The sequence below is a fragment of the Chelonus insularis genome, unplaced genomic scaffold, assembly GCF_013357705.1.
Source record: "Chelonus insularis isolate UGA/USDA-ARS -01 unplaced genomic scaffold, ASM1335770v1 contig_131_pilon, whole genome shotgun sequence".
Lineage (NCBI taxonomy): Eukaryota > Metazoa > Arthropoda > Insecta > Hymenoptera > Braconidae > Chelonus > Chelonus insularis.
In genome coordinates, this window is record NW_023276372.1 from 1,179,314 (window position 1) to 1,193,660 (window position 14,347).

At 26.9% G+C, this 14,347-nt stretch overlaps 2 protein-coding genes and 1 long non-coding RNA gene across 6 annotated transcripts in view; 2 read left to right on the forward strand and 1 right to left on the reverse strand.

Annotated features, from left to right (window-relative positions):
- Window positions 1-14,347, reverse strand: part of LOC118074073 (uncharacterized) — a 37,448-nt gene that overhangs the window by 8,541 nt on the left and 14,560 nt on the right. The window lies entirely within an intron of this gene.
- Window positions 33-7,456, forward strand: LOC118074067 (protein croquemort-like). Of its 4 annotated transcripts, none has more exons than XM_035094977.1 (8): window positions 33-176; window positions 2,900-3,238; window positions 3,974-4,137; window positions 4,863-5,007; window positions 5,099-5,308; window positions 5,684-5,895; window positions 5,978-6,671; window positions 6,761-7,456. In XM_035094977.1, the coding sequence occupies exons 2-8, from the start codon at window positions 3,122-3,124 to the stop codon at window positions 6,878-6,880; spliced, it is 1,662 nt and encodes a 553-aa protein (XP_034950868.1). In that variant the 5' UTR covers window positions 33-176; window positions 2,900-3,121; the 3' UTR covers window positions 6,881-7,456. The 4 variants fall into 4 exon arrangements, with proteins under 4 accessions (XP_034950868.1, XP_034950867.1, XP_034950869.1 ...); XM_035094976.1 differs by having other exon boundaries at window positions 51-318; XM_035094978.1 differs by lacking the exon at window positions 33-176 and adding an exon at window positions 2,394-2,625.
- On the forward strand, window positions 8,363-13,455 carry LOC118074068 (protein FAM151B). Its single transcript, XM_035094980.1, has 5 exons — window positions 8,363-8,533; window positions 11,102-11,233; window positions 11,966-12,192; window positions 12,366-12,508; window positions 12,644-13,455. Exons 1-5 carry the CDS (start codon window positions 8,482-8,484, stop codon window positions 13,035-13,037), a joined length of 948 nt encoding a protein of 315 aa, XP_034950871.1. The 5' UTR covers window positions 8,363-8,481; the 3' UTR covers window positions 13,038-13,455.

Consider the following 14,347-nt stretch of genomic DNA (forward strand, 5'->3'; position numbering starts at 1 on the left):
AACAATCCTCTCTCACCACATAGTGCGCGTTAATGTAGTTGTAGCAGTCACACAGCTGCGTAGTGTTGCACATCAACTTCAAATACATCGTATGTTTTGTATTTCTCGGCAGTCGTCGTTTGTACATCATTCGAGAGAATGCTGCTCGCGTTCGAGGTTGGCCAGCTCCAAAACACGTGAGCTGTTTTATCTTCATAGTTTCATTAGTTGTTGATTAAGCATAAATAACATTCGGCCTTGTTCTTTGTCTCATAAACTTACTCATTCTTGAAGCATGGAATTCTTTCTTATCAAATCAACCAGACTTCTTTAAACGACGTAAGTATTTTTTATAAACTCTTTAATTGACTAAATTAAATAAGATTTAACGAGTTAATATGGTACATACATTTTTTCTTTCTTCTAAACTCATTTTAAAAAAAAAATCTTTTAATACTCGTCATGAGAAAATTTTCGTTAGAGAAAGGAACATAACACAAAGAACTTTTCTTGAACACATTTTGACCATATATTTGTTCAAAGGGGGCCTATCGGGTTTCCTGAAGGTCACATCAGAGTAGGATAAACAGTTTTCAAAATTACTAGACATGATTTTCATAAGCGTGGAGCCAGTTTGAAAGTTATTAAATAATAATATCATTCCAATCAGAAAGAAAAGTAAAAGTAAAAGTTGTATATGTTAAAATAGATCATCTTTAAAATTATAATTTTTATTTAATATTATTTTTAGTGACTATCAGAAAACGTCATTTAAATTTATATTTCCTCGACAAATGATACTGATATCTAGAATGAAACTGGTTTTTATATTATGGAAACTCTAACAATTTTATAAGGTATCATCTAATGTGGGATCTTTTGTGTTATTTAACAAAAAATATTTTCCAAGATCAATCATTATTTTGGTGTACTTAAAGTTTTTATTTTTATCTTCATTCTATTATCTAATCAAAGTATTTAATAGGATCACTTCTAACTATTCCTATCTAATACTACTTACCAAACTGGTTTTATTTGAAAAATGCTTTTCAAACTTTTCTGTGATAATTATAATCATCAAATTTTTGTATTAAAGAAATTAGAGTCATGAATTTAAATATTTTTTGAGGTCATTAATTCATAAACACATTTATTATTAATATTATTCTTCTCAACTAAAAGCTTAACTACATAAATTTTTTTATGAGATAAAGATAAATTTTTTTAAAGATTCATAATGATTACAGAAAAATTGATGATTAAGAGGGGTTAGGAGAGGGGGGGGGGTCTAATTATTTAGACCAATTTTTCTTATTAGAATGCAACATAATTACACATTATTCCTCAATATAAAAAAAATAAAATATGTGAGTAAAAATTAAACGTTAGCTGAAAAAAGGACTTTTCAACTTAAGAAAAAATATTAAGGAGACATTTCCACACTCAACATATGTATATTAAATTTTTAGCATAATTTTTCTATGAGATATTAACATTTCAAGGTCATCGAAAAGCTGTAAGTTAAAGTACATAATCACCAGAATTTATTTCAATGTTAAAACATTCAATTTTGAATGATTATAACATTGTTGTGTGTATTACCTGTGCATATTAATGCTGCATTAATGATCAAATGTATTGATTAACACATAAATAATACTCATTAAAACAGAATTATCTCGATTAACGATTCTTTGATTCATTACTATGTTATATATATAGTTTGATTTCTAAGAATAAAATTGCGACTTGTCTGTTTTTAATCGTCACCTGCACACGTGGTCTATGCCCTGAAGTCTTTATAAAAGGTTTCTCTAACGTTTTATTCGTTTAGTTAATATATTGACACTCAAGTTAAATATCTCACCTTTTTTTAAACTATATGACCTCTAGACATTGGATCTCTTCGTAATGCTATCAATCAGATGATAATTTAAGAAAAAAAATTACGCGATATAAAAAACTCTATGAAATATTTTCCATAATTATAGAAATTTTATTACGTCAAATAATATCACTAACAATAAATCATCTTGTACAATTACCAATGGATTTTCTAATTGCAGTATTTATGAATTAGATTTAAATGTTATTATAAAATGCAAAAGTTCATCAAAGATAAGTTTATCATCATTATTTACACTTACGTGCTTTTGGACTCAATGCTGATGATGATGATGATTCAAATCACGTTTCCAAGTTATTTATTATAATTGGAAAAAACATTGTATTGACAAGATATTTATAAAAAAAAAGCTAATTAGCTATGATATAATTTTAATTATTGTAATAACAACATTAATCATTATTAATGTAATTATTATCCATTACAAATTTACTCATCATGCAAAAAATATTTTCTCACTGTTTTTTGATCATTCATTCATATTAGTTTGAAGAATGTCAATGTGTGAATAGAAATCTATCACAGACACCAATACAATCATTTGATAAATAGAAGAATGATTCTGCTATATGTGCAGATAACTTTCGAACTCCAGGCGTAGTGTCTATAATAGATATATGATAAATGTTATTCAATTTCAAGTGTTAAATCATTTCATTTAATTGGTTCACTTTGATTTTAAGTGGAATTATTAACTCTAATTTCATAACTCACTGGTTGAACACACATCAATAAGTATAGTATATATTATTTTTAAAATATTTTATATTGATAAATATTTAAAGATATTTGTTTATATATATAAATACAAACGTTTTGATTGTTGAGAGAAAAAATTATCTAAAAAATATCTTAGGATTATTTTCCATGAATCATTGATAAGTATGAGTCTTCAATTAACAACTTCCTCACTTAGTTCATCTTGATAATTTTCATGTACTTTTTTCTCTGAACTTGATAACTAAAAATCATGACTTATAATCGAAATTTATTAATAATTATTTTTATTTACAGTTGAAGCCACAATTACACGCGGGAGCTGTACTCAGAGTATGAGTATATGAGATTAGATATATTTTATCAAGTCTAGAAGCCAAAGCAACAATCCCAGGGATCTGAATAGTGAAAAGAAACTAAAGTGAGAACGATTGACATTTGGAAAAATACGTTAATTATTCAAGGCTAAATTAATTATATATTATAAGAAGTGAAAAGTATAACTGAAAGGAAGACACCATGAAACCGTGGACCAATAAGTCAATTTTTTTTGGAGTTACTGGAGTATTTTTGCTCATAACTGGTATAGCATTATTCTTCTCCTGGCCACTTGTGTTTGACAGCATACTTAGAAAGGTAAAAATCATTCTTTCGATAACTACACTGAGAAAAAAAATTTTCTATACAACAAAACTTTTAATTAATTAATAAAAAGAATTTAAAATATTTTATTGAATTTAACGAAATTTTTCTTGAAAAATGTATTTCAATATTTGATTCAAGATTATAATGAGCTTAATTAATTATTTATTTATATTTTATTAATTATGAATTATTTTTATTTTTTTTTATTAACATATTATATTACAGTAATAAATAACATAAAAAGTTAATATTGATAATAATAAAATCATATAAATAATTAAAAATGTATTTTTTGATGAGTTATTTTTTAATTATTTTAAGTAACTAATAAAAAATATTCTATTTTGACTATTTAAAATTTGGATTTTATTAGTTGAACAAAATATTACTTGTCCACAGCAAATTTTTTCTCAGTGTAATAATGCATATTTATCTTATCTTTAAAATTATTCTTTTTTTATTTAAATAAGAGTAGAGACTTCGACCAATGTATTCATATATAGTTGAGGATGCTACACTTATATTTCCATTGCCTCTTTTTCTAATTCAATTACCATGTTATATTAGTTAAGTAGACTAATCAATTGCACTGAACTAGCTACTGTATAACTGAGTACCTCCACGTTTTATTTCATACTCAAAGTGATACATATTGATTTTTATTCTAACGACGTCTATTGAAATTCTGTTGCATCAATTAATATATATTTTTTTTCTATTCCTTAGGAATTGCCATTGACGCCTACGTCACGATCTTTTGAAATATGGAAGGATTCTGAAAAAATTCCAATGAATATTGATTTTTATTTTTTTAATTGGACGAATCCAAAAGAATTAAGAATACCAGGAAGCAAACCTAATTTTATACAAATGGGACCATATAGTTTTAAGTAAGCAAATAGATTTGAATTTTTCTATCAATAATTATAAATTAATTTAATGATGCTTCTTTAGAAGAAATAATTGAAGAAGTAATTGAAAAATAAATTAAAATCACTAGAGTTAAAAAAAGTTCGAGGTAACTTGTTAATGTCTGTAATTTTTCAAAACATTTTTTACTAATAATTCGAATAATAACGATAGAGAAGCTATAATTAACCTCACGATATTGACTTTTTAATGAGTAATAAAATGATTTGATTAACTTGTCAACGACTAAAAACTCGTAGGCGAAGAAATGTGACTGTCTATTAAATAATTGTCTAATTAATAACTTTTACGAAGATTGCAGACCTTAGATTATTCTTTTTCTGTTATCATTAATTCTTCTATAAAAGAGACTATATTAAACGTCACAATTTTTTTATCTTAATAACGCGAAATGAAAATAACTTGTTTTCAATTTTTATTTACTCTTTACCTTCAACACGATAATATTTACACGCCATTACCATTATCACGTCAATCACAATTACGTGATATAGGACATAAGATTGTCTGTACTTAATAAGAAAAATGATACATCAGCAACATTCTGATATAGTATGGTATACTGTCATTTAAATAAATTATTTCATTGATGTTAAAGTTAGCGTTTAGATTATTTAAAGAAATTATGTAAGGTATCTATATATTTTTTATTATTTTTCTCATATAATTTTTATTTTTTTTATAGAGAAAAAAGACAAAAAGTGAACATAACATTTCATCCGGAAAATAGTACAGTCAGCTATTTTCAAAAAAAATTCTGGTACTTTGATCCTGACAGAAGTAATGGTACCTTGAACGACATAATTGTGAATCTAAATCCTGTGGCTGTGGTAAGTCTAAAAAAGCATTCATGGCCGAATGACAATTGAATATTTTTAGCCAACAACAATGATAAAATCATAAAAAATTTTCTCTTTTTAGTCAGCTTCTCATAAAGTGAGATATTGGTCACTTCTTATGCAAAACTCTTTGTCAATGATATTGTCAAAATCATCTCAGATATATACAGTAAAAACTGTAGGAGAATTATTATTTGTGGGTTATAGTGATACACTCATAGAGATGGCTTCAATTGCAGTTGATGATGATGAAGAGGTCCCACCTTTCGATAAATTCGGATGGTTTTACATGGTAATTTTGTCTCCATTTGAAAACAGTAATTATTTAACTCTATCCGGTCGAATAATATTGGCTTTAGAAAAAATTATATTCAACTATTATCAAGAAAATATTGTCATTGAAATATTTTCATAATGATATAGAATTGATTAATAAAGATTACATTGTTTTATCAAAGCAAATATTGCCAGATAACGTTCTCATTAAATCATATTAAATGAGAAGATTTAGTTAACGTTGATTATCAATTTTTAATATCTGCAAGTAATACTTTATAATTAATCACAGATAGATTGGACTTTAGTCTTAATGAATAGTATATTAATATTAATCACTACCAGTGAATTTCAGTTTATTAGATCATAAAATTTTTTCTTTATTTTTCAGCGAAATGGGTCAACCATGTTTGATGGATATTATAACATGGCAACGGGAGAAGATAATTTAAATAATTTAGGAATGGTTAAGTTCTGGAATCATCGTGATACAACTAACTTTTATAAAAGCCCTTGTAATGTAGTTGAAGGCAGTGCTGGTGAGTTCTGGCCTCCACATAGAAATACTGATGATATTACAATTTGGACTCCAGACTTGTGCAGGTGGTTATATTAATATTCAAAAAATTTTCTATTGTTACATAAAGTTGATGTAATGTCTATAAAACATTGTTTGATTTTCTAGGCCTATCATTTATGAATATACAAAAACAGTGAGTCATCAAGGTATTGCTGGATATAAATATGAACTCGGTGAAAAGACGTTAGGGAATAGTACAAAGCGACGTTATCCTCATGAGCATGCAAAATACTTTGAAAGAACAACGACGACTGAAGATTTTTTTAGTGCTGAACATACAACAGGGAATAACAAAAATGATGAGGATCCTGATATAGTGAATATAGGACAGTGTTATTGTAATGGTGAATGCAGTCCAATGGGAGTAATAAATATTACCTCTTGTCGTTATGGTGCACCGGGATTTGTTAGTTTACCACATTTTCATAAGGCTGATCCAATATATAGAGAACAAATTAGTGGAATGAATCCCAATGATGAAGATCATAGTTTTTATGTTACATTAGAACCAACAACTGGAATACCATTAGATGTGGCAGCTCGGTTCCAAATTAATATGTTATTACAACCATCGCCAACAGTATCTTTATTCCACAATGTGCCTAAGATTTATTTCCCTATGTTTTGGTTTAGCTTAAGAGGTGGAACTACTGAAGAACTGTCTTGGCAATTAAGTCAATTATTATTGGTACCAAATTATGGCCTTTATGGAAGCATAATTATCGGTATCGTTGGCGCTCTAATGCTTGTGATAGTAGCTCTAATTCAATTTTTCCAAAGAGGACGAAGCAGCACAATGGTAAACTATTAAATAATTGTTAAAAATTATTTTTAAATACAGGGTGATTCAGAGTTCATTTTAATAACTAATTTTTTTGTTTGCTATAGGGAAAAATGAGAATTATTGGAACATCAAATGGAAAAAAGTCAGAATTAGTCTACATGGATACAACAGTAACAAGTGATGATCATGAAAGAAATGATAGACAATTATATTGTAAGGACTAGTAAAAAAAAAAAATTATAGATATGATTTAAAAATGAGCTTATAATTGATAAGAGTACAAGGTTAGTAGTATAATTTGTCATTGAAAAGACAGTCTGGTACAAATTATACTGACTAGTTCAAAACAATAAATTTCTACAAGGTTGCTATGTATCTACTTTACGTTGATAAGGTAAAGAAGAGAACTGAGAAGGTTTAAATTTCATTACTAATACCCAACGTGTATTTTGGAACATCTAAATTTAGATAAACATGACCTAGTTTGTGAGATTGCAAGTTAAAAAGTGGAGCATAAATGAATGGCATGACTCAGGTATATCATTAAAATATCAAAAATCAGTCATGAATACCAGTAAAATAATAAATTAGCTGATCAATTTATTGACTGGATATTAATTTAATAGATCTCGAAATCGTATACAACTTTTTAATCATGTTATAGCGTATAGAATATATGTAATTATCTACCCATCATGGTAGAATTGTAATATTTTTTATTATTGACAAGTTTTCTTATCTACTTTAAGATGAATATATTTTTCATGCTGAAATATCAAAATAAACAGCCATCAAATGTGCCAATATTACAAAGTTAATGAACTATTGATAAAATAGTATACAAAATATTATCAATTACATATAAATATATATATAATGTTTGATAAATATTCTTATATAAATTTTTATAATCGTTATAACTACTGTTTTATATTAAATCATTTCCACTCAAAGTTCAATAATAATTAAGACACTAAAATATAATTAAAATGATTAAGAAAGACTATTTTAGATAATAATTATTGATGCTGTGGAAAATCATTTTTGTATTGTATGTCAAAATAAATCTTTGCTATTTTTTGAACTGAGTATAAAATTGAAGATTTTATTCCATCATATTCTTTAAGAGTTACACCAAAGAATGGAATGCTAGACCAATCTTTATAATTTGAATATTATCGAATAAAGTTGGTATTATTTAATTCAATTAAAATGCATAATGTAAAATACTTTTCTTTTCTGAGAACGATTATAATAAATAAACCTTCTACTACAGAAATCGCAGCACGTTCATTATCATGGCCACCGGATGAATGGTCTAAGCCTTCGACGTGGACAGATTATGCCAAACGTCGTTTTGACTTTCAACATAATTCTCTCTACACCAAAGGGTCTTCAAAACAGAAGGTCTTTGTATGATCTAAATGAATACCATCATTCTATTCCGAGAATTTACCATGAGAAAGTAAAGTGTCTCCTAGGTCTTGCTGAACAAATTCACAATTTCTTTGTCATTTAATTGAAAAAAAGCTCTCAAGTTTTTATTGTAAGTCTGTGTATGTTATAATTTTATTAATGTTTATCAATAAGTCAACAAATCCTACTCTAGTATCAGACTCATTTATGATGTTTATTAAATTTCGAAAAAGACCAACACAACCACTGATGATCAGGTATATGACGACTAAGTGAATAGACTTAGCGGTTATAGTCAATAAGGCTGTTGCCGGTTAGCTCGTAACTTGAAAGTCAGTCGGTTCGTGACAGTCGAGTTAAACGGTTGACCAAGAACACTTCGTATCAGCACTTGTGATTCATTTTCACCATGGGTTTAAGTACATTCGTCATCTGCATTTCCTTCCTTCTATACATTCCTCGTAAGTTTATTATTTTTCCTTATTTTTCTTTTATTGTTTTATTATTCCAAATTTTACTATTATCAATTCTTTACCAATTGTAATATTTTTTTTTTTTTGAATACTGATTATTTGCTTAACATAAATTCCCCAACAGACTGCGTAATTTCTAAACCAACATTTGGAAAATTTGATGACACAGTTGTTCTCTCGCGACCAAAAAATATTTACTGAAAAAAAACGTTTTTGTGATCAATAAATCACTATTGTATGAAGTTTATCAACTGCTCTGAATAATTGTTCAAAAATTTTCTATTCAAGATCTCCCATGACATATATATTTTTCCTTAGAACTATGTGATGATAAAAATTGTAGGCCAAAGATAGATTTGGAGAACCATATCTTGTTGGGTTTATAAAAATGATAAATACGATTTCAGTTATTACGAATTTTGATGGATAAAAAAAAGACGTTTTGAAACTATTTTAATCTCAATATTGCATTATTTTTTATCACCACAATGATAATATGTAATTGTTTTTGGTGATTAGATTATTATTGTTCTATGTTTTATATTAAAAAATTGATTTACAATGAATTTATATGGTGAAATATCAATATTATATTTATATTCAAAAAAATTAGTATGCGCTATCTGTGTACACGAATGAACCTGTGATAAGAGTGCTATTAAATAAACCTTGCACACACTCTGAAGTATAGTCGCACCATATTAACAGCAGATTGTACCAGAAACCAGCGCAGATGTTAACTTTTTGATAGAATTAATTTTAAAAACCTTCAAGTATCAACCACGTAATATTGAATATGTTGAGTTGATGAAAATAAAAAATTAATTGTATAATTAAATGTAAAGTAAGTATTATTCTCCGAGTTATCACTAAAAAAATAATGATAATTACCGTTCTTTATGACTCACAAGTCTTTGAAGAATTTTAAGAGAATCATACCTTCAATAATCAGAAGAATTACTGTCAATGATATCAAAATAAAGCTAAGAATTTTATTGTAATAAGTTAAGTATTATCTTCTGTGAAAATAATAAAATAATAATTATAGATAAGAATGGAATTATCTAACATGAATTTAAAAAAGATTATACCGAAAAAGAAGAAATTAATTGTCAAATAATTAAACAGGTAAACATTGATAAAAATGGGTCGAAACGTACTTTGTGCTTTGGTGACGAACTTGCCATTAAAATCGGTAATTTTATCATCTTTTATTTTTTTTTCAAACAAATTGCTTTTTTTATAAATAATATACAATTTTTTAATTGCATAAAATTATTTATAACAATATTTTATTGATATTTATCGAATATAATCATGGTAATGATCATTTAATCAAAAATGAAAAAAACCAGACATACGTACGTACAAATGATCGTACGTACGAATTTTAAAAATCGTCTCTATTAAAATAATTTTCTAATGGGAATTTGGTATCTAAGCTGGTAAACTTTGATAAATAAATGTAAAAAAAAGTTTCTGACTCAAAGTTTCGAAGAGTATTTTTCTTCTTCAGTTTATTATTATCCTATTATTAGCACTCTCGAGTTCGCAAATTTGTTACGTATCTCACTTAGATCGTGTTATAGTGCATAATCTGTTGGTTACACAACTACAACGCTTTCGCTGACCATGAGAGCAGTTCAATTATCCGCAGACATCAATACAACTATAGTATGCTTATAGAAAGTGTTTTCAATCAAGCGTCAAAGTTTCACTGAACTTAAGTCATTGTCTTAAATCATCAAAGAATGTACTAGACTACTTAGAACAATGACTTGTATTCTCGGTTAATTAGAGCTTCGTGTCTGTACTTAATATTTTGCTGAGTTCAATTTGACGGTAACGGAAGTATTTTTCGTTTGAAGTGTTTGCATTATATATAAGTTATTTTTGTCATAATTTTAAGTGTTAAGAAAATTCTATATTTCCTTTTCAACAGAATATAACTCTTTTTACACTGCTCGTCACATGTGTCCAACAATGCTATTAAGCAGCAAAGACATCTGTTGACAATTCAGTCAACCGGAAATAATATTAAAACGTGTCAGTATCATTATCACGTGTTTGTTCAGGATACATCTAACAAAAACAATTAATTATCAAAGATTTATGATGCAGCATTGATTATTATTGAAGTTGATAGCAATTTTTATCAGCTACTTGTGCTTAAAAATCACAAATTTTCAATTATCACAATGATAACAAAACTCTACCGATAATATAAATATAAAAATGATGACCATGAAAGTTTAACTATCGCGATTTATTTGTAATCATATCACACAATATGAATCAATGATTTTTTAACTAATGATAAAAAATATCCTGACTGGTATTTTCCGCTTGTGGTATTGAGTAACATCATAAATAATATTAATACATATAGTTTTTAATTATTTTATTTGTAAATTTTCTTTGAACAGGGAAAATAATTTTTAGCATTACTTTGTCATAAAATTAAAAAAAAATCCACTAGCTGTTTGATGATAAAAAATATCAATCATTGTGCTTATCAAATAGTAACAAATTATTATAGCAACCATTTTTTTTCAGAAACAATTATGGCAACAGTATCTCCAGATACGAAAGAATTCTTCAAGGATACAATTAAAGGAAATCTTACCAAAGTTACCTGGGCACATGCTGTCAACAGTAAGGAATTCCTTAATCAAACGCTGAGAGATGGTAAGTACTTTTTAGAATAATATTTATTACAATTAAATTTTAAGCAAAAAATTTTTTAAATGAGTAAGAATTTATAATTTAATAATCAAATAAGACGATTGATAATGTAATTAAAATTCTGTAACATCAAGACCTCAGACAGCAACAACTAAAGGTTCTAATCATTTAATAGTTAATTTTTGATTGTTAATGAATTTATAAAAAAGTAGTTCCGGTATGGAAATAGTTTTCTGACAACGATCTGAAATAAATTTGAGATATTAGTGAGAAAAGTCTGGAAAAATTCTCATCACTTCTGGAATAATTCTGAAATATTGGTACTGAAGAATTGTACTAAAAAACAAAATGGTCGATTCACGACTTAATCTATTGGACTATATATTTATAAACTTTTTTTTTTCTCTATTATTATCGCATAATTCCTGGCACCTGCTTTATTTTCTTTCAATGTATTAACTAAAAACTATTGTATTTGCCTTTGGCATTGTGTGACCCTAACATTGACTTCATTCTGTTGGATCTATTCTTTTTCTTTAAATAAATAAATAAATGAATAATAGATTAGAATTAATTTGTAAAAAATTGTTATAGAATTCTTACAAAGGAGTGCATAAGCATTGTTTATTGGATTAGGATATGGTCAAATGAACCAGAATTTTAATTACTGAGAATAATAAAATTATTTTTAAATCAAATTTGTTGACTAATAAAAATTTCATCATTTTTTTCCAGCATCAATCATGATGGTTGAAGCTGATGTAGTTTTGGGACACGTCAATTCAAATCCTAACGAAACAGTGCCAATAATGGCTCATCCACCCAAAGATTCTAGTGACCTAACACTTGAAGAATTTTTGATGTCAACGATCCAAGATGGTAAAAAAGGAATCAAATTAGATTTCAAAACTATTGAAGCTTTCAACTCTAGTATACCAATCCTTGAAAAATATCGCATGAACGTAAGATATATTTTATTCAAATTTATTTCCTCATAGTATTTTTATTAGATAACTGTAACTTTATTGTTGCATTGAAGTAGAAAAAGTTGAAGAATTTATTGTATTCAGTGACTATGCTTTTGAGGATATTAGAAAATTTATCTTGCTTCAAAAGATGAATTTTTTTATTACAGTTGACATTCCCAGTGTGGTTGAATGCAGATATTCTTCGTGGTCCAGTTAATGCAACAACTGCACCGGTCAATGCTCAAGAATTTCTTTCTAAAGCCTCTAAGAACTTTTCTGAAAGTACTTTATCAATTGGTTGGACCACAAAGTGAGTAAAAATATCTTTTGGTTGTGTTATCATTCAATCATTAGATAGAAATAAATTTTATAATGAAGTTGGTCAATAGCATGAATGATCCATGAAGTAAAAATAGAAATAATTATATTAAATGTAATTTTTTAGGTATGGACAAAGCGTGAATATTTCTGAAGGAAATTACACCAAAGAACAGATTGAGGAGATGATGAACACAGTCGTTAATGTAACGCAAACGATAACTTATCCAGTGAGAGCAGGTCTGATCATCAACACCGACATACACCTTTGGGAGAATTTATTAAAAAACACTAGTGCTCAGAAGTCAACTTTAACAATCTGGTCGAATGGTAATGACAGTGTTGATGCTAAAAAATTATCAACATTCATTAAAACAATTGGTGTCGATAAAGTATACGTTGATGTACCAAGTGATTTATTCCAAAAACTAGATATTTCTGCAGCTAATGCAAAAACTTCTGGATTTTTGATGATGACGTGTGCAGTCTTAATGAATATTTTGTTAACAAAATTATTCTAAGTTATTAAAATATTGATTAATATATTCAAAATTAAATTAACTAAGTTTGTCATATCAAATAATTTATTTTCAAATCGTAGACTACACTGATTATGATAAGAAGTCACACGATTATTGATGTCACTTAATCAACATTCTAAGAATATGAATTTAACCATAAAGTTAATTTGATCACTCTTATGACTGCTTTGTAAGCTTAATACACATTATGTATGAATTTCTTTCATTCTTATATTAGCTATTCGCATATATTTTTGCATCATGAAATTTTCAATTTAATAGTATTAACTGTCTTTAGACATAATTATCAAAATACTTAAGTTTTACAGTGAGAGAAAGTCATTTTTATTCAATCTTATAATTCAAGAAGTTTAAGGGAATTTTTTTTCATAGTTTTATGATATAAATATCAATGCATTTACTTAATACCTTTTTATTTTAATGATTAAATCTCTCATTGTATATTAAAAAAAAAAAAATAAATAAATAAAACTAAACCAAATATTAGAGACAATTGATAATAAATATTTTCATTATAAAACTTGTTACTTGTACAAATAGAATAAATACTTGATTACGTAAATACTATGAAAAATTATGAAATTTTCTATTGTAAATTTTTATGGTATTTATAAAATAAATAGTCTTTCAGAAAAAAAAAAAAATTGATTAATAAAAATTATTGGAATACCTGTAATGAATAATTAATTTTCGAAATAGTATATTATTAAAGTTTACAACGAATCCTGAGTATCTACTTTCTTTTTAGGTAATTAAATGATTGTCAGCGATGATTCACTGATCTCTTAATAGTCGACATATAACAGACTTAGTAGACATAAGAGTCTGATCTCGCAAGATATTTCGTAGAATTCAGCGAATTATTCTTGATAGTATCATATGTAATTTTGACTCTGTCTCTTTCTCTAGAAGTTATTGGTGGAAAAATTACAGAATTCACACTTTAGTTATTTATGTCATGTTTTTTTTTTTTTGATAACCTTTTTTTTTCGTTTTTAATTTGATGTATAAGTATAGAATTAAGTGAAAAAAAGACAAATAAACGAGAATATTCAGATAGTGACCTTCGACATTTCTGGCTGGTCGAGGTTAAGCAGATGAGATCCGAGAATACTATTAATAATTTGTTTGATGAACAAATTGAGTACAGTATGTCACTTTTATCATATTCCTATCTGATACACATTAGAAATAAGTGGATGCTGTTTCGATAAAAAGTTGATCTCATCAATAAATATACAAGAGCTGGATAAATAAATTTTTGACGAAATATCGTCATTTTTTTGTCA

What these genes read in the sequence shown, in the direction of transcription:
- LOC118074067 (XM_035094977.1), top strand. Translation starts at nt 3,122, where the DNA reads ATGAAACCGTGGACCAATAAGTCAATTTTTTTTGGAGTTACTGGAGTA. An exon ending in TTGACAGCATACTTAGAAAG is followed by an intron (nt 3,239 to 3,973) that starts GTAAAAATCATT and finishes TCTATTCCTTAG; the next exon opens with GAATTGCCATTGACGCCTAC. An exon ending in TGGACTCCAGACTTGTGCAG is followed by an intron (nt 5,896 to 5,977) that starts GTGGTTATATTA and finishes TTGATTTTCTAG; the next exon opens with GCCTATCATTTATGAATATA.
- LOC118074068 (XM_035094980.1), top strand. Translation starts at nt 8,482, where the DNA reads ATGGGTTTAAGTACATTCGTCATCTGCATTTCCTTCCTTCTATACATT. An exon ending in CTTCCTTCTATACATTCCTC is followed by an intron (nt 8,534 to 11,101) that starts GTAAGTTTATTA and finishes ATTTTTTTTCAG; the next exon opens with AAACAATTATGGCAACAGTA. An exon ending in TTGAAAAATATCGCATGAAC is followed by an intron (nt 12,193 to 12,365) that starts GTAAGATATATT and finishes TTTTTATTACAG; the next exon opens with TTGACATTCCCAGTGTGGTT.